Here is a 22,964-nt window from a genome sequence, read left to right on the forward strand (position 1 = left end):
ATCGAGTCAGGTCCCCTGCCTTCATGGCAGGACCCAGCACTGTCTAAACCATCCCTGAGACATGTCTATCTAACCTACTCTTTAATATCTCCAGAGACGGAGATTCCACAACCTCCCTAGGCAACGTCTTCCAAGCTATGTCTACACTGCAGGTTTTTTGCGCAAGAATAAAGTTCTTGCACAAAAACTTGTGGAGCATCCACACTGCATGCATGTTCTTGTGCAAGTAAATTTACAGGAAAGCATCAGAAAAGAGGGCTTCTTGTATAGAGTTATTCTTTTCCCCATGAGGAATAAGCCATCTTGCACAAGAGCTCTTGCACAAGACGTCAGTGTGGATAGGCAACAGGAGTTTCCTGTGCAAGAAACCCCTATGCTAACATGGCCATCGGACCTTTCTTGCACAAGAGAGCATCCACGCTGCCATGGATGCTCTCGTGCAAAAGCACATATCTTGCGGAAAAGCAAATGGCAGTGTGGACATGCTCTTGCGCAAGACCTTTTGCACAGGAGCTCTTGTGCAAAACAGTTCTTGCACAAAAAGCCTGCAGTGTAGACATAGCCCCAGTGTTTATCCACTCTGACAGTTAGGAATTTTTTCAAATGTCCAAACTAAACTTCCCTTGCTGCAGTTTAAGCCCATTGCTTCTTGTCCTGTCCTCAGAGGCCAAGGAGAACAATTTTTCTCCCTCCTCCTTGTGACACCCTTGTACATACCTGAAAACCGCTATCATGTCGCCTCTCAGTCGTCTCCTTTCCAAACTAAACAAGCCCAATTCTTTCTGTCTTCCTTCATAGGTCATCTTCTCTCGGCCATTAATCATTCTTGTTGCTCTTCTCTGGACCTTCTCCAATTTCTCCATATCTTTCTTGATATGTGGTGCCCAAAATTGGACACAATACTCCAATGGAGGCCTAATCAGCACAGAGTAGAGTGGAAGAATGACGTCTCGTGTCTTGCTCACAACACTCCTACTGTGAATCATCCCGGAATCACGTTGGCTTTTTTTGCAACAGCGTCGCACTGTTGGCCCATGTTGAACTAGTGATCCACTATGACTCCTAAATCCCTTTCAACAGTGCTCCTTCCTAGACAGTCACTTCCCATTCTGTATGTGTGAAATGGCTTGTTCCTTCCTACATGGAGCACTTTGCATTTGTCCTGATTGAACTTCATCCTATTTACCTCAGACCATTTCTCTAGTTTGTCCAGATCATTTTGAATTTTGACCCCTATCCTCCAAAGCAGTTGTGACCCCTCCCAGCTTGGTATCATCACCAAACTTAATGAGTGTTCTCTCTATGCCATCATCTAAATCGTTGATGAAGACAGAGCTGGTCCCAAAACAGATCCCTGCGGAACCCCACTTGTTATACCTTTCCAGCAGGATTCTGAACTGTTAATAACTACTCTCTGAGAATGGTTATCCAGCCAGTTATGCACCCACCTTATCGTAGCCCCATCTCAGTTGTATTTCCCTGTTTTATTGATAAGAATATCGTGTGAGAGCATGTCAAATGCCTCACTAAAGTGTAGGTATACCACAACCACCGCTTCTCCCTTATCCACAAGACTCACTACCCTATCAAAGAAAGCTATCAGATTGGTTTGACATGATTTGTTCTTTACAAATCCATGCTGGCTGTTACCTATCACCTTATTATCTTCCAGGTGCTTGCTGATGAATTCCTTAATTACTTGCTCCATTATCTTTCCTGGCACAGAAGCTAAGCTGATTGGTCTGTAGTTTCCTGGGTTGTTCTTACTTCCCTTTTTATAGATGGGCACTAGATTTGCCCTTTTCTAGTCTTCTGGAATCTTTCCTGTCTTCCATGATTTTTCAAAGATTATAGAGGAGGTATCTGAGCCTTTAGCTATCAGCTCCTTGAGTATTCTAGGATGCATTTTATAAGGACCCGGTGACTTGCAGACATCTAACTTTTCTAAATAATTTTTAACTTGATTTTTTTAAAATTTTATCTTCTAAATTTACCCCCTTCCCACTAGCATTCACTATGCTAGGCATTCCTTCATTATCAGACTTCTTGGTGAAGACCGAAACAAAGAAGTCATTAGAACCTCTACCATTTCTGAGTTTCCTGTTACTGTTTCTCCCTCTTCACTGAGTAGTGGGCCTACCCTCTCCTTGGTCCGTCTCTTGCTTCTAATCTAATATATAAAGGAGAATGTTTGTATATTTCTGCCCTAATAGCTTGGACACTATAAAAGCTACCACAACCAAATTTTGCATGGGATAACCTTTCCTGCAGAAGAAGTTTTTAAGGTACTTTTGGACCCAATCAGGCCCTATCTCAACCTGTAAAAATAAAAAATAATCTACCACACTGCACTGCAGGGGCAGCCCCGTCCACCCTAGGTCATGTGCCTTCCACCTGCGGCACCAAAGCGCCATCCAGCACTCACCCCACCCCCACGCACACAACGGCTTAGGCATCCAACCTGCCCCCTGTGGCTATGGTTAGCAGGTAGTCTAAAAAAAAAAACCAACCACACTTGATCGGGGGGTGGGGAGGAACGGGCCAGGAGGGGAGCTGGGCTGGCTGGGAGGAAGGGGGAGCCGGGGGAAGCGGGACAGCCTGGGGGAGATTGGGGGAGGTGCGGATGGTGGGAAGCAGTGCTGGTCAGGGTGCGGGAGCTGGGGCAGTGGGGCTGGCCGGGGGAAATAGGGAGGGGGCGGCCAGCAGAAAGCAGAGCTGGGAGGACACTGGGGGGACACTGGGGGGCAGCGGGACTGGCTGGGAGAGATAAAGGGGGGCGGTGGGAGTGGGGCTGGCCAGGGGAGATCGGGAGGAGGAGAACCAGCTGGCAGGAAGCAGGGCTGGTGCCGGGGGGTGCGAGGGGAAGCAAATTGGCTAGCGGGGAGCAATGCCAGATAACTCCAGCTAGTATATTTATAGAATTTCTTCTTGTTTCCCTTTATATCTGTAGCTAGTTTGAGCTCATTTTGGGCCTTTCCCTTTCTAATCTTGCCCTTACATACTTGCCTTGTTTCCTTATCTTCATCCTTTATAATTTGACCTAGTTCCCACTTTTTATAAGACTCCTTTTTGATTTTTAGATAGAATCCCAGAGCTGGAAGAGACCTCAGGATGGTCATCCAGTCCAGTCCCCTGCCCAGGGCAGGGCCAATCCCAACTAAATCAACCCAGCCAGGGCTTTGTCAAGCAGAGCCTTAAAAATCTCCAGGGACGGAGAGTGCACCATCTCCCTAGATAACCCATTTCAGTACTTCACCACCTTCCTAGGGAAACAGTTAATCCTAATGTCTAACCTAGATCTCTCCCACTGTAACTTGAGAGCATTGCTCCTTGTTCTGTCATCCGTCACTACTATAAGTGATGTAAGATCTCCTGGTTCAGCCAAGGTGGTCTCTTGCCATATTTTCTATCTTTCCAAAGCAGCGGAATAGCTTGCTTTTGGGCCCTTAATAATGTCTCTTTGAAAAACTGTCAACTCTCTTCAATTTTTTTTCCCTCTTAGTCTTGCTTTCCATGGGACCTTACCTACCAGCTCTCTGAGTTTACCAAAATCTGCCTTCCTGAAATCCATTGCCTCTGTTTTGCTGTTCTCCCTTCTACCATTCCTTGGAATCATGAACTCTATGATTTCATGATCACTTTCACCCAAGCTGCCTTCCACTTCCAAATTCTCAACCAGTTCCTTTCTATTTGTTAAAATCAAACCAAGATCAGCTTCCCTCCAGTAGCTTTCTCAGCCGTCTGAAATAAAAAGTTGTCACCAATGCAGTCCAAGACTTGCTGGATAGTTTGTGCCCTGCCGTGTTAGTTTCCCAACATATGTCTGCAGAGTTGAAGTTCCCCAATACCACTAAATCCTGCGCTTTGCATGATTTTGTTAGTTGTTTAAAAAAAGCCTCATCCACCTCTAATACCTGGGTTGGTGGCCTGTAGTAGACCCCTAGCATGATATAAGCCTTGTTTTTTACCCCTTTTATACTAACCCACCTCAGTCCCAGTGTGTACATTTTTAATATACACGGCAACACCTCCTCCCTTTTTTCCTTGCCTATCCTTCTTGAGTATGCTGTATCCTTCTCTACCAATATTCCAATCATGTGAAGGCAGCATTGACATCAGCAACAGTGTAGAAATGAGAGTGGCATGAGATGGTCGAATTTTTGGGAAGGGTGGGGCCGAGCCAGTCTCATGCAGGGGACTGCCTAGAGTACAGTGGTCGGAGGGTGGCATAGTCTCCTCCCCCAACACACACACATATTCAGTCAGCTTAAGGCCTGCGTGACGGACTGTTCCAGGTCTGGGCACAACTGAGGGCATCCGTTCATGGCGAATTGCTCAAAACTCGAGGCTCGTTACAGCCCCAGACTGGAGACCTTCCCAAATAGGCCACAAACAAGTCACACCGAATGCTCCAGCTGCCTATCTGTCCAGCCTAACGCCTCACGAGCAAAACCCCTCTGACATCTCAGCTCCTTCTGTGCCACAATCGGGCCTGCACACAGGTGAGGGGTTTTAGAACCCAATCTCACCTACCCCGAACGGGTTCTTCCAGTCGCAAGAAACCAGCCACAATTCCCAGTCAATTTACACTTTGGATCTTACCCACAACATCACGCTGCGCCAATCCTTTAGAATCTAAAGGTTTATTAACGAAAGACAGAAAAGTACGAGAGGAAGGTTGTTAAGGAGAATAGATTACATGCATCGAATCACCCAGTTCTTGATACAGGCTCTTAGCAGAGATGTTATAAACTGCTAGCTTATAAGTCTCTGGTGTACAGCCTATGTCAGGATGGGCCCACGGTTCTTTCCGGCTTGCTGTTCCTCACAAGGCTGCATCTGGGATCAGTAGCTGAACTCAAGACAATATGGAGCGTAATCATTACGCTTGTATATGGCTTGTCAAGGAGGGGTATGCTGCGTATTATTGCTGGTTCCTATGTGCGTTTGTGTTGTTTGCCTTTACCACCCCTGTGCCCTTGGCTACTGATTCTGATGCTTGTACCAAACGGAGTCAAATAATCAAAATGGAATTTATCACAGGACTCCATACACACACCTTCATCCCCTTTATGCACACAAACCCACACACACCCCATCCTCATAAACACACCTTATCTGCCATATTCACATAAACCCAAACATACCCTATACATGCATGTGCACAACCTAACCCCGCACACACACACAAATCCACACACATGCTAAACCCCCATACACACACAAATCCACACACACCCCATACACATGTGCACACATACAACCCACACAGCTAGGGTGGCTCACTGTCCCATGTTGTGGCACTTAGACCACTTACAGCAAGAGCTAAGGATAAGGGAGCTCTACAGTGCAGGCTAAGAAGCAGCTGGCTTTATAGCTCAAGCTATAGAGGTGCCTAAACCGAGGTTCCTAGTTCAAATCTGTCCAGTAGTAAATATGCACAAATGAGCACATACACTCATCTAAGACATGGTGTTTTTGTCTTTGATCATTATTCTGGGTGAGTTCATTGGAGAAAATGAACAGCACACATACACAAGATTGTCAACAGCCTGCCCACCCGTTTGGAATACATTACATGCATCATTTGGCCCATTAGGAAATAAATTCAAGAGGCCGAACTGGATATCTGTCAGTTTATTCGTAAAAGCCAGTCATCAGGAAGAACAGTTGAGCAGTGCCTGGGAAGCCGGATAGTACAGCGCCGCTACATTCACAACACAGAAGGGACAAAAGACAGGACTATGGAGCACTTTAAAGACTAACAAGATGGTTTAATAGGTGATGAGCTTTCGTGGGCCAGACCCACTTCCTCAGATCAAATAGTGGAAGAAAATAGTCACAACCATATATACCGAAGGATACAATTAAAAAAAGAGAGAACACATATGAGAAGGACAAATCAAATTTCAGAACAGAAGGGAGATGGGGGGAGGTAAATGTCTGTGAGCTAATGGTATTAGAGGTGATAACTGGAGAGGCTATCTTTGTAATGGGTAAGATAACTGGGGTCTTTGTTGAGACCCACGCGTAGAGTGTCGAATTTTAGCATGAATGACAGTTCAGAGGATTCCCTTTCAAGTGCAGATTTAAAAGGCTTGCAGGTAATTAAGTCATTGAGACAGCGTCTTTTCTGGTTGAAATGGCAAGAAACTTTTTTCTTTGTGATCCTGTCTAATATCTGTTTTGTGGGATCACAAAGAAAAAACAGTTTCTTGCCATTTCAACCAGAAAGGACACTGTCTCGACGACTTAATTACCTGCATCCTGCTTCAGAAGCCTTTAAAATCTGCACTTGAAAGGGAATCCTCTGAACTGTCATTCATGCTAAAATTCGACACTCTACGCATGGGTCTCAACAAAGACCCCATTTATCTTACCCATTACAAAGATAGCTTCCCCAATTATCACCTCTAATACCATTAGCTCACAGACATTTACCTCCCGCCCCCCGCATCCCCCTTCTGTTCTGACATTTGATTTGTCCTTCTCATATGTGTTCTCTTTTTTTTTTTTTAATTGTATCCTTTGGTATATATGGTTGTGACTATTTTCTTCCACTATTTGATCTGAGGAAGTGGGTCTGGCCCATGAAAGCTCATCATCTAATAAACCATCTTGTTAGTCTTTAAAGTGCAACATAGTCCTGTATTTTGTTTCTGCTACACCAGACTAACACGGCTACATTTCTATCACAACACAGGAGGGGGCGCCCAAAAGGCGCAGGTTCCAGCAAGGAGTATTTCTAGGATGCTTTTACAAGTTACAACATTCTTTTCACACCACGAAAATCCAGCCCACAAGTTCATCCCTGTTCCTTAGCTCATTCTGTTCCGTATCCTTGTTCTGGATCCTCGTGGTCCTGGTGCTGGTCCGGAAAGACACCTACCAGACTGGTGCCAAGATCCAGAAGGAATGATGAAGTGTGGATAGGATCAGTTTCCTACCTGTGGAGTTGTGCTATTGCAGGGGATTGTTAGCACAAGCGAACCGATTTCTCGGGAACAGACAGGCCCAGTCCACAGTCCATTTGGGTCAATTTCACAGTTACAGGGTTTTTTAAATGGTGAATTTCCTCATTTCAGCTATTTGAATCTCATAGGTCACAGTATATGAAGGGATCCTGACCCAAAAAAGGAGTTGGGGGGGCACGGTTATTGTAAGGGGGTTCTGCTACCCTTACTTCTGCACTGCTGCTGGCAGCACTGCCTTCAGAGATTGGCAGCTGCAGATAGATGGCTGCTGGCTGGGCGCCCAGCTCTGACGGCAGAACCAGCAGCAGCAGCGCAGAAGTCAGAATAACATGGGATGGTGTTGCCACATTTACACCTGCCCTGCTGCCTGCAGAGCTGGGCCCTTGATTAGCAGCCGCCATTCTCTGGCTGCCCAGCTCTGAAGGCAGAGCTAAAATAAGGGTGGCAATACCAGAATCCCCCTAATAACCTTGCGACCCCCCACTCCCGCAACTCCCTTTTGGGTCAGGACCCCAGTTTAAGAAATGCCAGAGTCCCCCATGAAATCCTTAGAGCCAAAGCACCAGATTTCACAGTCCACGATGCATTTTTCATGGCCATGAATTTTGCCCTACCAGTGTGGTGTCTGCTAACCTAGCATAAGTGTCACCAAAGCAGCGTCCCTCACAACCTACCTGTCCTTTGGGAGTCCTTGGGGCTCATCTATGGTCAGGCATGTTCCCCTCCCTCCCACCACTGGCTGCTTCTGCCCCTTGGCCCTGCATCCTCCCTCATCTCCGGCTTTGTGCACACATAAACCACTACCTCAGCCCAGCTGCAGCACTTCCGTGTAGACAATACAGCACGGGGAGGGGTTTTCCCATCGCTAGAGAAAATCCACCCCCTGAGACGGGTCGACAGAAAAATTATTCTGCCACCCAAGTTCTCCACACTGGGCGTTAGGTCGGCTTCACCCCTGCTCCTGAAAGCTGGTCCGTCCACATCGTGTGAGGCCCGGCAGAGACGTGCCAACCGGCTACCTCCTGGGACATCCACACGCACATGGGCGTTCCAAACCCCAGGGTATGTCTACACTACCCTCCTAGTTCGAACTAGGAGGGTAATGTATGCATACCGCACTTGCTAATGAAGCCCGGGATTTGAATTTCCCGGGCTTCATTAGCATAAGCGGGGAGCCGCCATTTTTAAATCCCCGCTGCTTCGAACCCCGTGTAGCGCGGCTACACGGGGCTCGAACTAGGTAGTTCGGACTAGGGTGCCTATTCCGAACTACCGTTACTCCTCGTTTCACGGGGTTCGAAGCAGCGGGGATTTAAAAATGGCGGCTCCCCGCTTATGCTAATGAAGCCCGGGAAATTCAAATCCCGGGCTTCATTAGCAAGTGCGGTATGCATACATTACCCCGCTAGTTCGAACTAGCGGGGTAGTGTAGACATACCCCCAGGCATTTCATGGTGGTTTCATGCAGCCACCCAACATTCAGAAACGATACAGCCCAAGCCTCTAATTCAGGGATGGGCAAAACGGGTCAGACCCGGCTCCCCGAGCAGCTGTAACTGGCCCGCAGGAGCCTTGGCCCGGCTCACTGCCCACCCCTCCCCCACACGCTGCCCAGAGCAGCTTTCTGAATGCTGGGAGACCAGGGAAGGGAGGGTTTGCATGCTGCCCTGCCCCCAGCATAATCTTGCAGCTCCCTTGGCCTGTTTCCAGCCAATGGGAGCTGCCTATTTGCAGGACAGGCAGCACACTAAGAACCCCTGCTCCCTCGCCCCGACTCCCAGTGTTCAGAGCAGGACACGTGGCCCCCACTTGGCTGAGGAACCTGCTGGGCAGCTGGACAGGAGCCGCCCAGGTAAGTACCTCCCGACCAGAGCCTGCCTCTGGCACCCCAGCCCCTCCCTCCCCCAACCCTCTGCCCCCCTCCTGCACCCCTACCCCACATAACTTAACCCCTCTGCTCCCCTGCTTCTGCACCCACTTCTCCTCCCACACCCTGCACCCCTTCTACACCCACCTCCAGGTCTCATAGACTCCTAGACTTTAAGGTCAGAAGGTTCCTCCATGATCATCTAGTCTGACCCCCTGCACAATGCAGGCCACAGAACATCACCCACCCTCTCCTAGAATAATCCTCTCACCTATATCTCAGATACTGAAGTCCTGAAATAATGGTTGAATGACCCCAAGATACAGAGAATCCTCCAGCAAGTGATCCATGCCCCGTGCTACAGAGGAAGGCAAAAAACCTCACAGTCCCCTCCCAGACTTTATACCCCAATCCCCTATGCCCGCTCACAACCCAAAGCCCTGCACCCCCACCCCAGGTCAGACTACTCTCCTGCACACACACCCCTTCCCAGACCATGCACCTTCTCCTGCACCCAAACTCCATCCCACAGCCCCCTCCTGGTCTCCAATCCCTTACTCCAAGCTCCCTTCTCCACCCAACCTCCATCCCACACCCCGCTCCTCCTCCATTAATATCATGGAAGAGTATGGCCCTTTTCCACATACATTCTTGGGGTGCCCCCCTTAAAAAATTACCCAGCCCATATCCATCACAAGGGGAAACTGAGGCACAGGGAAAGGCGATGTCCAAGTGGGACTCGAACTCAGGACTCCCTGGTGGCCAGTGAACACTGCAAGAATACCTCCCCTCACCCAGGCATTCAGAGCAACTCCTGAGTGAGCTTCACAGCAGGGAGTGAAGCCCACAGGCCGTGACTTGGGGAGACTGTCCCGCAGCCATCGGGACAAGCGTGCTGCAGGAGGCAGGGCCTGGTCACGCCCATGGCTCAGGAAGGGCGGGGCCAGCGGCTGCGCCTGGGGCTAGCAGAACCAGGCCTTTTCGCAGATCCAATAGTCTGTTGTGAGGCAGCTTAGGTCGTTCCAGCGCCCATCGGGGGTCATGGTGCCACAGTCCTCATTGTTGCTGTCATTGGGCTCTCCGGAGCTCCAGAAACTGTGGAGAAGAGCAGAGCTCCATGGGGAACACAGTGGGGAGCCAGAGGTGGGGCAGGGGGCAGGGAGCCTTTCACCCCACGCACCTGAGGGTCAAACGGGTGTTATCCACCCACACCCATTCCTTTTCCACTTGCTGGTCGCTTAGCCCCAGCCAGTACACCCGGGGCACGACGCGATTCTTCAGCAAAAAAGCCTGCGAGAGACAAGAACAGACTAAGGGCGACGAAAGGGTGAGCCGTTTGCTCTGCCATGGCCTGGTGGGCGGGACACTACCCTGGGACTCGGGAGCCTTGGGTTCAAGTCCCAGCTCTGCCACTGACTCCCTGTGTGACCTAAGTCAAGTTCCTACATTGCTGCATGACTCAGTTTCCCCAGCCAGATGGTAGCCCTGCCCCCAAGGGTGCGCAAGCCAATGAGGCACTCAGAATATAAAGACCATGGATGTGTTACCTCCTCAAACCCAGCAGTAACTGTCCCTGGCTAGCAAGTGGCTGTTTCCTGGAATGAGCTGGTGTGGTCTCAGCCCTGAGCAATAGAGGGGGTGGGGCCTGAGCTCCTGGGAAGGGGGACCTGGAGGAATGAAGAGGGCAGATTCTGGGGCTCAGGGCAGAGCCAGTGTTATAGTCACAGAGGCTGGTCTCTCAGAAACACCTCAGCAAGTCCCCTCCCTGCAAAAACTCCCTGGGGCGTCCTTGTCCATGCCGCTGTGCCAGGGCAGGGCTAAGGAAACAGCCCAGCTGCGAGGGGTGTTTGTACAAACCTCCAGTTCAAACTCTGCCCCTGGCGTCTAGTCTCTGTGGGTTGCAATTTTTGCCCAGTGGTTTAGACATTCAGGCCAGGCCTGCATGGCCACTTCACTGCGCTGCAACTTTCTGCCTCGGGGGGGGTGAAACCCTCCCACGCCCTCCCGCGTGCAGCAAGCTACAGCGCTGTAAAGCGCCCGTGTGAACGGGCTACAGCACTAGAGCCCGCACTCCTGGCGCTGTCAGCTACTCCTAGGGTTGCCAGGTGTCCGGTTTTCGCCCGGAGAGTCCAGTAATTATGTCTTCTGTCCGGTAAAAAAAAGAAAATACCAGACGTGTAAAATATCCGGTACTTCATGTTTCTTGGACGGAAAACTGTCGGGGACATTTTTCCTCTAATGGGGGCAGGGGTGGGGGCAGGGGAAGTGGGGAGCTCGGGAATTTAAAGGCATAGTGACTTTTTTTTTTTTCCTGCTTAACCAATTTTTTCCCCGCCATGTTTGGGATTTTTTGTGAAAGTATCTGGCAACCCTCGCTACTCCCCTCGCTCTTGCCATGGCCGCACTTTCAGTTTAAAGTGCTGCCCCAGCTGCGCTTTAACTTTAGAGTGCAGACCATGCCTTATTTGGGGTGGTTTTCCCTCCCCTGCGGGGAATACCAGCCAGGGTCTACGTCAGGGCGGCTGGTTGACAGGCAGCACGTTGCGGGTGCCGGGGAGCAGGGATCCAGTGCCTTGGAGAGTTTTGAGAAACCTGGTGACTGTTAAAAGAGCCAGGCCCAGCTGGTCTCACGGGCTCCCTGAGTCCCACCTGCTGGGAGTTACCAGGGATAACCTGCTGGTGTTGCTGGGTAGCTGTCCAACACCCTGGCCTGGGCGGGGAACGCCAGCCAAGTGGCCGGACGCTTTACCTGCTCCTCTTTGGTGTTTATGATCACCAGGTGGGCCCCGCGATCCACACAGAACTGCTGGGCCTCAAGCCAGGGTTTGGTAGACTCTGAAAAGTAGTAACAGGTTCTCTGGAACCAGACCCAGGGGTCCGGGCAATGGCCACAGACAGAATCTAGGAAGCAAAACCCAGAATAACCCAATTCAGGGCCAGGCAGGGAATCGGGGGCAGAGCCAAGAAAAGGACCCAAGAGTTCTGACTCCCAGCCCCCACCCCTCCAGGGCCTGAGTACAGCCGTGGTAGCACCCCGCCGTCAGCACAGGCTGTGTGGCTGCCTCCCCGGGGCATGGTAGCCATGAGGAGAGAGATCCCAGGGAAGGCTGTGGGTTGGCTCTGAGAATCTACCTGCTACCCTGCCCTGCAGCCCCCCCCTTTGAGAATGGGAGAATCCCCCCACCCCCCGAGAGCAATGGGAACTGCCGTGTGCTGAGAGCTCCCATGAGCAGCTGCCTCCCTCCAACTGCGGCCCCAGGGCGGGGGCAGCCACGGGCATCCTGCCCCTCACCGACTGTTTTCTGCAAAGCTGTGATCTGCGCCTGGATTTCACGGTGAAATTTCTTCACAGCAGCCAGCTGCTCAGAGAGGGAAAGACGCTGAAAGTCTGGTGGGAAAGAGGAAAGGGGGTTAGCAGCCAAAGCCAGTGAAACTCCCCCGCACAGACCCCAAGCAGGGCTCCCGCAGGGCTTGCTCTGGGCAGCTGCACCAGCCCCTCGAGAGTTAATATCAAAACCGTTTCCTGTGCAGGTTTACAAATGGGTCGCTCTGGAGATCCCAGGATGGAACCATCAAAGCTCTCCCCTCAGAGTTCAGCTGACCCACTTCAGCAGAGCCCCTGAGCAGCTACGGACCCTCCGTGCCATGGAAATCTGGGTTCAGAGGTGTGACTTGCTTTGGTCTGTGTTTGGACAGGCTGGGGCTCCTCGGAGCTACCATAAAACACCCAATGATGTACAGCACCTAGGACACTGGGGTCGAGAGCCCTGGCTGAGGCTCTGAGGAGCTACCATAAAACATCCAATAACGTACAGCACCTAGCACACTGGGGTCGAGAGCCCTGGCTGAGGCTCTGAGGAGCTACCGTAAAACACCCAATAACGTACAGCACCTAGCACACTGGGGTCGAGAGCCCTGGCTGAGGCTCTGAGGAGCTACCATAAAACATCCAATAACGTACAGCACCTAGCACACTGGGGTCGAGAGCCCTGGCTGAGGCTCTGAGGAGCTACCGTAAAACACCCAATAACGTACAGCACCTAGCACACTGGGGTCGAGAGCCCTGGCTGAGGCTCTGAGGAGCTACCGTAAAACACCCAATAACGTACAGCACCTAGCACACTGGGGTCGAGAGCCCTGGCTGAGGCTCTGAGGAGCTACCGTAAAACACCCAATAACGTACAGCACCTAGCACACTGGGGTTGAGAGCCCTGGCTGAGGCTCTGAGGAGCTACCATAAAACACCCAATAAAAAACTTGCCCAAGTTCACAGTCCCAGGTAGACACAGAACCCCCCAGCCTGACCTCACAGCCCCTCACTCTCACCACAGAAAGAGGCAGAAGTCTCTCAATGAGTCTCTCACCTACAGATCCCTGCAGCACCATAACCTCTGCTCGGATCTTCTCCCTGTCCTGTCTGGCCTCCGCTAGCTGCTGGGACACTGCAAACAGAAAGGTCGTTGGGCTCAGGAGAAGGGAAAGGTCACAACAAGCAGGCAGTGTAAAGAGCCCATCTTCACCATGAGGAGACGGCTGTAGCCTCCAAGGGTTAATTTGGTAACTGAGATTTGGTTGCTGAGGGGCAGCATTGTGTGAGTTCCCAAGGCAGCCATTTTCAAACAGGTATGCCAAAGCAGCCCGTCAAAAGCATTCAGGGACGCCATTCATAGAATTGGGGTGTGTCTACACTGCACGGCTATATCAGGAGACTGGAGGTATCCCAAAATAGTGACCCCACAACTACACAAGCCACCTGTTATTTGGAAATATTTTTTTTTTTAAAACAGGTGCGCTAATGCGGCAACCCAGTAACCCTTGTTCCATGAGGTTAAGGGATGTCTCGAAATAGCATGTTATTTCGAAATTTGGTGCTGTGTAGACGCACCAGATTTCGAAATAGCCAATTTTCAAATCTAATCGAAATAAGATACACAATTTGTGCTATGCAAATTGTGTATCTTATATCAAGTTTAAGCTGCTTTGTAGATGCACCCTCAGAGAATTGGAAAGAACCTCGAGAGATTATCAAGTCCAGTATCTTGCCCTCATGGCAGGACCAAGCGCCATCTAGATCATCCCTGATCGATGTTTGTCTAGGGTGCTCTTAAATATTTTCAGTGATATAGAGCCCACAACCTCCCTAAGCAATTTATTCCAGTGCTTAACCACACTGTGGGGCTGTGTCTAGACTGGCAAGTTTTTCCGGAAAATCAGCCGCTTTTCCGGAAAAACTTGCCAGCTGTCTACACTGGCCGCTTGAATTTCCGGAAAAGCACTGACGATCTACTGTAAAATCATCAGTGCTTTTCCGGAAAAACTATGCTGCTCCCGTTCGGGCAAAAGTCTTTTTCCGAAAGACTTTTGCGCAAAAGGGCCAGTGTAGACAGCATAGTACTGTTTTCCGCAAAAAAGCCCCGATAGTGAAAATGGCGATCGGGGCTTTTTTGCAGAAAAGTGCGTCTAGATTGGCCAGCAAAAAAAAAAAAGCAAAAAGTGCTTTTCCGGAAAAGCGTCCTGCCAATTTAGATGCGCTTTTCCGAAAATGCTTTTAATGGAAAACTTTTCCATTAAAAGCATTTACGGAAAATCATGCCAGTGTAGACGTAGCCTGGGTGTGTAGACTACAGGGTTTTGTAGACAAAAGTATACCTATGTCTATACTACCATTCTGTTGACAGTAAGTCCCCACCGGCCTTCTTGGTGAAAATCAAAACAAAGAAGTCATTAAGCACCTCTGCCGTTTCCACGTTTTCTGTTACTGTTTTTCCCTCTTCATTGAGTAACAGTTGTACCCTATTCTTAGTCTTCTTCTTGCTTCTAATGTATTTGGAGAATGTTTTCCTGGTACCCTGCATGTCTCTAGCTAGTTTTAGTTCATTTTCTGCCTTGGTCTTTCTAATTGTGCCCCTACTTACTGATGTTATTGGTTTAGATCCAACTGTTGAACTTTGACCTAGTTTCCACTTTTTGCAGAACTCTTTTTTTTATTTTTAGAGCATTCGAGATTTCCTGGTTATGCCATATCTTGTCCTGCATCCCATCTCTCCTGCAGAATGGAATGGTTTGCTCTCATGCTCTTAACAATGTCTCTTTGAAACACAGTCTTCAGCTGTTTTTCCTCTTAGGCTTGCTTCTTATAGGTCCTTTCCTGCCAACTCTCTGAATTTACTACAGTCTGCCTTCTTGAAATCCATTGTCTCTATTTTGCTGTTCTCCTCCCTCATACTGTTCTTTAGAATCGGGAACTCTATCATTTCAGTATCGCTTTCATCCCAGCTGCCTTCCACTTTCAAATTCTCAATCAGTTCCTTCCTATTTGTCAAACTCAAACCTAGCACAGCCTCCACTCCCTGCCCCCCGCCACACAGCTTTCTCCGCCCTCTGAAATAAAAAAATTGTCTCCAATGTGCTCCAAGAACCTGTTGGATAATCTATGCCCTGCTGGGTGAGTTTCCCAACAGACGTCCGGGTAATTGAAGTCCCCTAACAGTCCGATTCCTCTGCTCTGAATGATTTTGTTGTTTTAAAAAAGTCTCATCCACTTCCTCTCATCCACCAATATTTGCCTTGTTACATTTCTAATGGTTGATACATGGACCCCCATGGCTCCGTCCCCCTGCCCCACCTCTTCCCCGAGGGCCCACCATTGCTCCATCTCTTCCTCTAAGGCCCCACCCTTATCTGGTTGTTGACTTCTGTGGCTGGGTGCTATGTCGGGTTTCTGGACCTGGCTACCCTAATGGCATCCAAACCCTAATCCTGATTAGTGCACGGCGAGGGAGGGGCAGTGGGTCATTAACCCACATCACACCCTGCTTAGCTGGAACGGCCTTCCGGCCTGCACCTGGGCCCTGGAAAGGATCTAGTAAACCACAGGAGGTGAGGAGGAGGGAAAAGAGCAAGTAATAGGGGTGGGGCCTTAGAGGAAAATAGTCTACTAGCAGCTGGAGCTGATTAAAGTGGAAGGGGAAATGGGGGGGGAGCCTCTTTTTGAAACCCAGTGGAAATTTACAAACTCAGGCTTCAACTTGTGTGTAACGTACATTACAAGCCCACCCTTCACCCTGGGCCAGTGGACTCCCGACTCTGCGCTGGATTCGGATCACCAGCATGGCAGTTAGTCCGGATTTACACTGGTGCAACCTGGCAGAATCAGTCTGTTTGCAGGCTGCAAACAATTAAACTGTAGCAAAATGATCAGCTACTGAGACCTGCCCGGACGGCTTCTCTGCTCGGCCAGAGGCGAGCATGCTGGGCTACATCAGGAGCATTTTACTTACCATTAGTTGTCATCTGGGGAAGATGAAAGCTCAGCTCCTCTAACTCCTGCTGCAGGTCAGGGCCTGGGAGAAGAACCAAGAGCAAAGAGCTGAGCTGTGATCTGCCTGGGCATCCTTTACACCAGGAACTGCCCCAGCCCCAATGGCCTGGTTTCTTCCCACGCCCGGGGAAATTGGTTTGATGGGGAGGAAGGGGAGTTACTTGGGGCTGCTTTTGACAGTTTCTCCAATGCCAGGTGCTCAGAAAGTTATGAATCCCACCCACATCCTCGGCCTCATCCCCCATAAGACTTAATTTAAAACAATGTTGGGGATCCATTTGTCTGCCCTCTTGTCTCTTGATCTATTAGCGTTTGTGTGTGCGAAGGAACTACCCAAGGACCAGCCAAGATCAGCGCCCTGTGGGACTGGGCACTGTCCAAACACAGAATAGATCTTAGAGGAAAATAGTCTTAGTTCCTGCCTTGATGAGCCTACACCCTGCATAGCCAAGAGAGACGCAGAGCAGGGGCAAGGGGTCTGACACCAAGTCCCCTTAGGGAGTTTGTTCTCCAGCTCTTCCTTTCCCAGCCGTGGGGTGAGACATGTATTGGTTTGTTTTGAAATGGGCTAAAGGGCTCCCATCATCCCAGAACTCCAAGGGCTGGGACTTTAAGGAAAATCACCAAATACTGTGAGAATTGGCAGCACAATTCATAGCCCCCCTCTCCCGATACTCTTAGGTGATAACTCCTCATGTTTATAGCCCAGGTGCTGAGTGGAGTAAATCCAGAGTCACTCCGTTACTGGTACAGCTCCTTCTACTGCTCTGGGTTCTCCTTCTGCTTAGCCTGGTCCTGATCCTTTCCACTCCAGCCCTGCCGAGTGCTTCCCTTGCAGGCTGGGCCTCTTCCATTCGGGGCAAAGACCCTTCCTGCTCCCCGGGCTGGATTCCAGTCACACTAATAGCACATCCGTTCCACTGATTTCAGTGGAGTGACACCTGATTTCCATCAGGGCCAGGTACAGCAGAATAGGAGCCTACCACTTTTGGGATACGGATTCTAGCTCCAGAGCCAAAGGGGTATTGTGATGCAGAGTTGCTGGAGATTTTTCCCCCACACCCTTCAGATTTGGTGATGCCCAAGTCCAGGTGCCTTGCCATAATGCCAGCCTTGTCCTACAGACATTTTTTACAAACACTTGCACACAAAACCCCTTATTTTTTGGCTAAAATTCATAGGAAATTGACTTTTTTGCCCTCTAGTGGAAAGCTAAATACTGAAAAACTGCTTTGCATATTCTGCCCTGGCACCTCATGGGAGTTGTAGTTTGATTATCTCACACCCTCTTCCCTGTAGAGACTGGACTCCCCACCAAGACTTCAGCTCCCATGATGCACTGCCCACCCTCTCCAAGAGGGGAAGCCATGGCACAGCACATAGAGATGTTAATGCTTCAACCAGGGAGGCTGCCCTACCATGGGTTCCCAAACTGGGGTTGTGTCCCCCTGGGGAGGCGTGAAGAAACTCAAGTTTTGCTGCCCCAGTCAATTCCTTTTTGGGGGGGGGGGGGCATGAGGGTCTCTAAAAATCAAAAAGGGGGCGTGATGCCGAAAGTTTGGGAACCACTGGGGCACCTCTCTCCCATGATGCACTGCAGTCTCTCCTCTTGGAAAGTGGAGGCAGTGCACTATGGGAATCCCTGGCAGTGGTGCATCCTGGGAGATGTAGTCCAACTGAGGAGCCCAGCCCAGAGAGGAGAATGGGACAGGTGGCTGCTGAACTCAGCTCTTTTGGGGCCTTGGGGCGGCATTTCCAGGGTTTGGGTTTTCTCTGAAACCCTCCTTTCCTGTGTTGAACCAAAACCTCACTTTTCCAACCCAAAGCCTCCGTGGGCAATCCCTGAGCAGCCCCGGTCCCATGAAATGAGCGAAGCGTCTTCCTGGTGCAGAGAGTCCAGCCTGGGCCACCCCACTCCTGACAGTCCCACACTCACGTTTCATGAGGGCCAGGGTGAGGAACACGCCGCACATGAGGAAGCAAATCCCCAGCAGGATGTAGGTGATCAGCGGGGAACTTCCAGAGCAGTCTCTTCTGAAGATTGGTTTGGATTGGCGAAGATCTGTGCAGAACAGCAGCGGTTAGTGCTCTGAAGGGCGGGTATCGGGATGGGGAGGCTGAGCAGGGGGGTTGGGGAGGGCGGGTTATAGCAAAGGACTCTCCCTCCAGGAGGTGACTGGGAAATGTTGGTCTCCAGTTGGCTGGAGGTACCTGATGGTACCAAGTGGGTTCATGGAAAAGAAGGGAGGGGAGGTCTCACAAGATGTCTGGGTAACGCCACAGAGAGCATCTCCATTTGGGAAGAGCAAGAAGCCAGACCCCGAGCTCCCTCTGCCCAGCAGTGATTCAGGATCACTTCTCCCAGCATCTCCATGCAGCTACTTCTGGGGTGGAGTGCTGCAACCACCGGAGAGCTGTGCAGCACAGGGCCTGGAGGGAAGGAGAGTCCCCTGGAGGGTTGACTAGGTAAGTGGAATCCAGGGAAAGGGGCAGGAATTCCCCTGCAATGGGAAGGACACTAGGGCAAGCTCCCCGAATTTCCCCAAAACTTCCCCAGGAGTTTTGCTTATTGGCTGTGTTTAGGCATGGTTGTCTGACTGTATGCCTTACCTGTCAGACAGCACAGCGCCCCCTAGGACACTGAGGCCAGCACTGACTGCAGGGAGAGAGCCCCCCCACCTTCAGCATAGTGCTCCCTAGTGCTGCACTGTGGGCCCCCCACAGCATAACACCCCCTAGCGCTGCACTGTGGCCCCTGCAGCATAGTGCCCCCTAGCGCTGCACTGTGGGCCCCCCACAGCATAACACCCCCTAGCGCTGCACTGAGACCCCTGCAGCATAGTGCCCCCTAGCGCTGCACTGTGGGCCCCCCACAGCATAACACCCCCTAGCGCTGCACTGTGGGCCCCCCACAGCATAACACCCCCTAGCGCTGCACTGAGACCCCTGCAGCATAGTGCCCCCTAGCGCTGCACTGTGGGCCCTGCAGCATAGCGCCCCCTAGCACTGCACTGTGGGCCCCGCAGCATAGCGCCCCCTAGCACTGCACTGTGGGCCCCGCAGCATAGCGCCCCCTAGCACTGCACTGTGGGCCCTGCAGCATAGTGCCCCCTAGCACTGCACTGTGGGCCCTGCAGCATAGCGCCCCCTAGCACTGCACTCTAGCCCCTGCAGCATAGTGCCCCCTAGCACTGCACTGTGGGTCCCTGCAGCATAGCACCCTGTAGTGCTGCACTGTAGCCCCTGCAGCATAGCACCCCCTAATGCTGCACTGTAGCCCTTTCAGCATAGCGCCCCCTAGTGCTGCATTCTAGGCCCCCCCACACACAGCATAACACCCCCTAGTGTTGCACTGTGGACCCTCTGCAACACAGTGCCCCCAGCACTACACTGACCCCTGCAGCATAGAACCCCTAGTGCTGCACTGCAGCCCCTGCAGCATAGCGCCCCCTAGCACTGCACTGTGGGCCCCTGCAGCATAGCACTCCGTAGTGCTGCACTATGGGCCCCTGCAGCATAGCGCCCCCTAGTGCTGCACTGTAGCCCTTGCAGCATAGCACTTCCTAGTGCTTCACTGTGGCCTCTGCAGGATAGTGCCCACTAGCACTGCACAGTAACCCCTGCAACATAGCGCCCCCCTAGCATTGCACTGTGGCCTCTGCAGCGTAGCGCCCCCTAGCACTGCACAGTAGCCCCTGCAGCGTAGCGCCCCCTAGCACTGCACTGTGCCATTGGGGTCAGCAGTGACAGCAAGGGGAGAGTTCCTGAAACAGAGCCCCCGCAACCTGCTCCCTGCAGCCCCACGCCCCAGGTGCTGCCCTCGGGTAAGCTCTGACTGTGGGGCAGAGAGCCCCCTACTGAATTCACCCCAGAACAACATGCATTTTCCTTCACTCTCCTCTGCAAGTCCAGTCCCTGCTTCAGGCCCCTGTCTCACACAGCCCGTGCCCCGGGGCAGGGGGCAGGTGGGCAATATGGCCCTGGCACACCGTACTCACCTCCTTCCGGGGGCTGGAAGGCAGCTGCCACTGCTGTTGATGACAGTTCCAGCCCTGGAGTGGGGGACAAAGAGCATTAATGGCCAGCTCCTGGGCACAGACCAGGGAATCGAACTCTCCCCCGGGGCTGCAGAGGGGCGAGGGGCTCCCCAGCTCTCCACACCAGCCCCTGCCCTGCTGGGCTTTGCCCGCCCCCGCCGCCCTGGCTCCCTGTGCTAAGCTACTCTGGGCCAGTCTGTGCTCGGCTGGCCCCCCCGGCTCCCCACCAACCAGCCTGCCACACAGGGAGCAGCCAGGCCCTGGAACCTTCAGCTGGGGAGCAGCTGGGATTGATAGGCCTGGGGACAGACTGGAGGGACGGGTCCTGCCCTGGCCTGGGCTGGGCTGGGGAGAGCGGGGGGAGCGCTGCACAGGCCACACAGAGCCCCGAGTCCTCACCAAACTTGGGAAGCCTAAGGGCCGGATCCTCTGAGATCACTGAAATGGCCGGGCCTGAAAGGAAACAGGAGGGATTATAGCGGGTGGCCTCCCAGTGCAGGGATGGGGGCTTGTGGGGTGGGGGGAGGAGATTCCCCTCCCCACCTGAACCAGGCATGAGCTAGGATCCTAGGGGCAAGGTGAGCAGAGCGGCCCTCAATGCGGGGGGGCAGGGTTTCTTCCAGGGCTTAGTGAGAAACGGGGTGCAGGGGAGGTAAAGCCTGCAATGCCCTGGCATTGGGGGAGGGGATACTGCCCAGCAGAGCTGGATCAGAGCAGCTTGGGTGTGCCGCGCTGCCCCCTGCTGGCTGGGATCTTTCCCAAGCGTGATGGGAACAGAAGGTCGTGAGTTCTGTCCCCCTGTGAGTGACGGGCGCCCAGATGCATAGACCTGCCCCTGGAAGTGAGGGGCTACTTTATCCCCAGACCTTACTTATCCCCCAGCAAAGAACGGGAACATTTCTCACCGGTTTCGGGGGGCCTGGACAGTGCTGGCACCGGGCCTGCTGAGGAGAGAGAAGGATGAGTCTGGCCGGTAGCTCATAGCCCATAACAGGGACGAGCGCTTGAGTGTCCGCGTCTGAGCGCAGTGCCTGGGATCAGGAATCGAACTCACCTGTCCACAGGTGAGCCACAGGCCCCGCCTTCCCGCAGTGTACTAAGCCTGCTCGTCCATGCTCCCACCACCCACTCTGGGCTGGAGCAACTGGGCTAGGCCCAGATTCACCGGCTCCCATGGACGCAAAGGGGCCCAGGGCTGGTGGCTGGGTTCTGCACTGACACCTGCCCCTCAGGCTCTGAGCAGTGGGGCCTGAGCGATCCCTGCAGCGTGGGGCAGCTGGGGCTGCCTGCCCTGGTACCTGCTCCTCCTCGGTCCTTCCGGCCCGGTGCCGCTGCCTTCACCTTCTTGTCGCGTGGTAGGGGCGGGGGCTTGGAACAGCCCCCGTCCTCCAGGGACACGTTCTCATAGTCGTCCTCGTCCGACGCAGGAGGTGCACCTGGCGATGACAGAGCCCCTGAGGCTGGGCTGGCTCGGGGGAGGGAGATCTCCGGAGGAGGAGACAGGCAGGGGAAGAGAGGCTGACTGGTCACAGCCCCACCTCCCCCCGGAAGAGGGAGGGTGGCAGCAGACAAGCTGGCTCCGCAGGGGGAGGAAGCTGTTTCACCCACGGTGGGAGTGAGCCCACGGAGAGTCTCTCCACTCTCACCCCAAGGCCCTTCCCAGACTCTGGGTGTATTTCTATTGATCTGTCTCCTCTCCCCAGCCTGCCTGAGATGCAGCTGCCTCTGGGGGTTAACATGAGCTGATTGTACAGGGACTCTGCACCCAGCGCTGAGATGTAGCCCCCTTGGGGTGGGGACCCTGAGGGCCGGGTAACAGCCCTTCCCAGTGGGAAAGAGGAATCCAGTTCTCAGCTGAAACTTTATGGGGTCACCTGAGCTGGCATGTGGCCAGGACACAGAGGGTAACACCCTGACTCAGGGCAGCTTTCACAACCATGCACAAGGCTTCGGGGGCCCAGCTGGCAGGAAAGGCAGCACAGCACCCTCGGGTGCCACGCTGGGGCCAGCCCTGTCGAGGTGGGACGGTCCCCACGCTGCTCCCTACAACGCAGCGGGGTCGCACAGAACAGCAGAGGAGAGAGCCCCTGCCAACTTCCCCACTGTGCTCCTGGCCAGAGGCAACTTGTGGTAGCTGCTCCCCGGACTCCTGCCAACATTTGGATTGCTCATGTCCCACCCCTCCCTTCCCTGCCTGGCCCTTCCTGCACCTCTCCCCTCGTAGGCACCAGGCACCGATGCTCCCGGCAGCAGTCTGGGTTTTCCTGCCAGCCTCCCATCCAAGTAGCCAGCACGTGAGACCTGCCGAGCCGACAGCCCCCGCCAGGCCTGGCTGCCTGCTCCCCGCTCCAATCATGGGCCGCTTACCTCTGCGCTCGGCTGCTGCCTTCTTGCCCTTTGCCTGCGAGCGACCCATCCAGTTCCCATACTCGCTCAGATGGGCCATGCCTCAGATGGACTCAGAGGACGTCTGTGGGGGCCAGCCACAGCTGAACTCTGACAGGAGCTCGGTGCTGTTTCTATACATGTGACTTCCTTCCTCCCCCAGCTCTGTCACGGACCAGCGCCCACTGCACCACACCCTGCTCCCAGCTGGGGGCTTGGTTAGCAGAAGAGAAACGCAGCTCAGAGCTTTGCCTTGACAGCAGGGATTTCTTAGATGGCTGCTATTGTCCTTCTTCTCCTCTTCCCCCAAGGTGGGAACCACTCTGGGGCTCGTCTAAGGTTCTTAGTCATTCGCACACCCAGCGCAGATCACCTCAGCC

At 52.7% G+C, this 22,964-nt stretch overlaps 1 protein-coding gene across 7 annotated transcripts; it reads right to left on the reverse strand.

The window, feature by feature from the left end:
* Positions 1-8,899: 8,899 nt before the first annotated feature.
* Positions 8,900-22,742, reverse strand: LOC102461744 (C-type lectin domain family 17, member A). 7 transcript variants are annotated; one of them, XM_075902253.2, is made up of 12 exons: positions 22,567-22,735; positions 21,498-21,635; positions 21,105-21,140; positions 20,599-20,652; positions 20,161-20,214; positions 18,099-18,224; positions 16,122-16,184; positions 13,206-13,283; positions 12,134-12,229; positions 11,591-11,742; positions 10,022-10,131; positions 8,902-9,936 (listed from the first exon to the last, which is right to left on the reverse strand). In XM_075902253.2, exons 1-12 carry the CDS (start codon positions 22,643-22,645, stop codon positions 9,804-9,806), a joined length of 1,119 nt encoding a protein of 372 aa, XP_075758368.1. In that variant the 5' UTR covers positions 22,646-22,735; the 3' UTR covers positions 8,902-9,803. The 7 variants fall into 7 exon arrangements, 6 of the variants coding, with proteins under 6 accessions (XP_075758371.1, XP_075758368.1, XP_075758367.1 ...); XM_075902252.2 differs by having other exon boundaries at positions 21,105-21,143; positions 22,567-22,734; XM_075902256.2 differs by lacking the exon at positions 13,206-13,283 and having other exon boundaries at positions 8,900-9,936; positions 21,105-21,143; positions 22,567-22,742.
* Positions 22,743-22,964: the final 222 nt, after the last annotated feature.

Source organism: Pelodiscus sinensis, chromosome 31 (genome assembly GCF_052426305.1).
Source record: "Pelodiscus sinensis isolate ZL-2025 chromosome 31, ASM5242630v1, whole genome shotgun sequence".
NCBI classification, from domain to species: domain Eukaryota; kingdom Metazoa; phylum Chordata; order Testudines; family Trionychidae; genus Pelodiscus; species Pelodiscus sinensis.

Excerpts from the sequence above, each read along its gene's own strand:
- LOC102461744 (XM_075902252.2), bottom strand. The coding sequence starts at position 22,645 with ATGGCCCATCTGAGCGAGTATGGGAACTGGATGGGTCGCTCGCAGGCA. Across the intron at positions 20,653-21,104 it reads GTCCAGGCCCCCCGAAACCG|GCCCGGCCATTTCAGTGATC; the intron begins GTGAGAAATGTT and ends GTTTCCTTTCAG. Across the intron at positions 20,215-20,598 it reads CCTTAGGCTTCCCAAGTTTG|GGCTGGAACTGTCATCAACA; the intron begins GTGAGGACTCGG and ends CCCCCACTCCAG.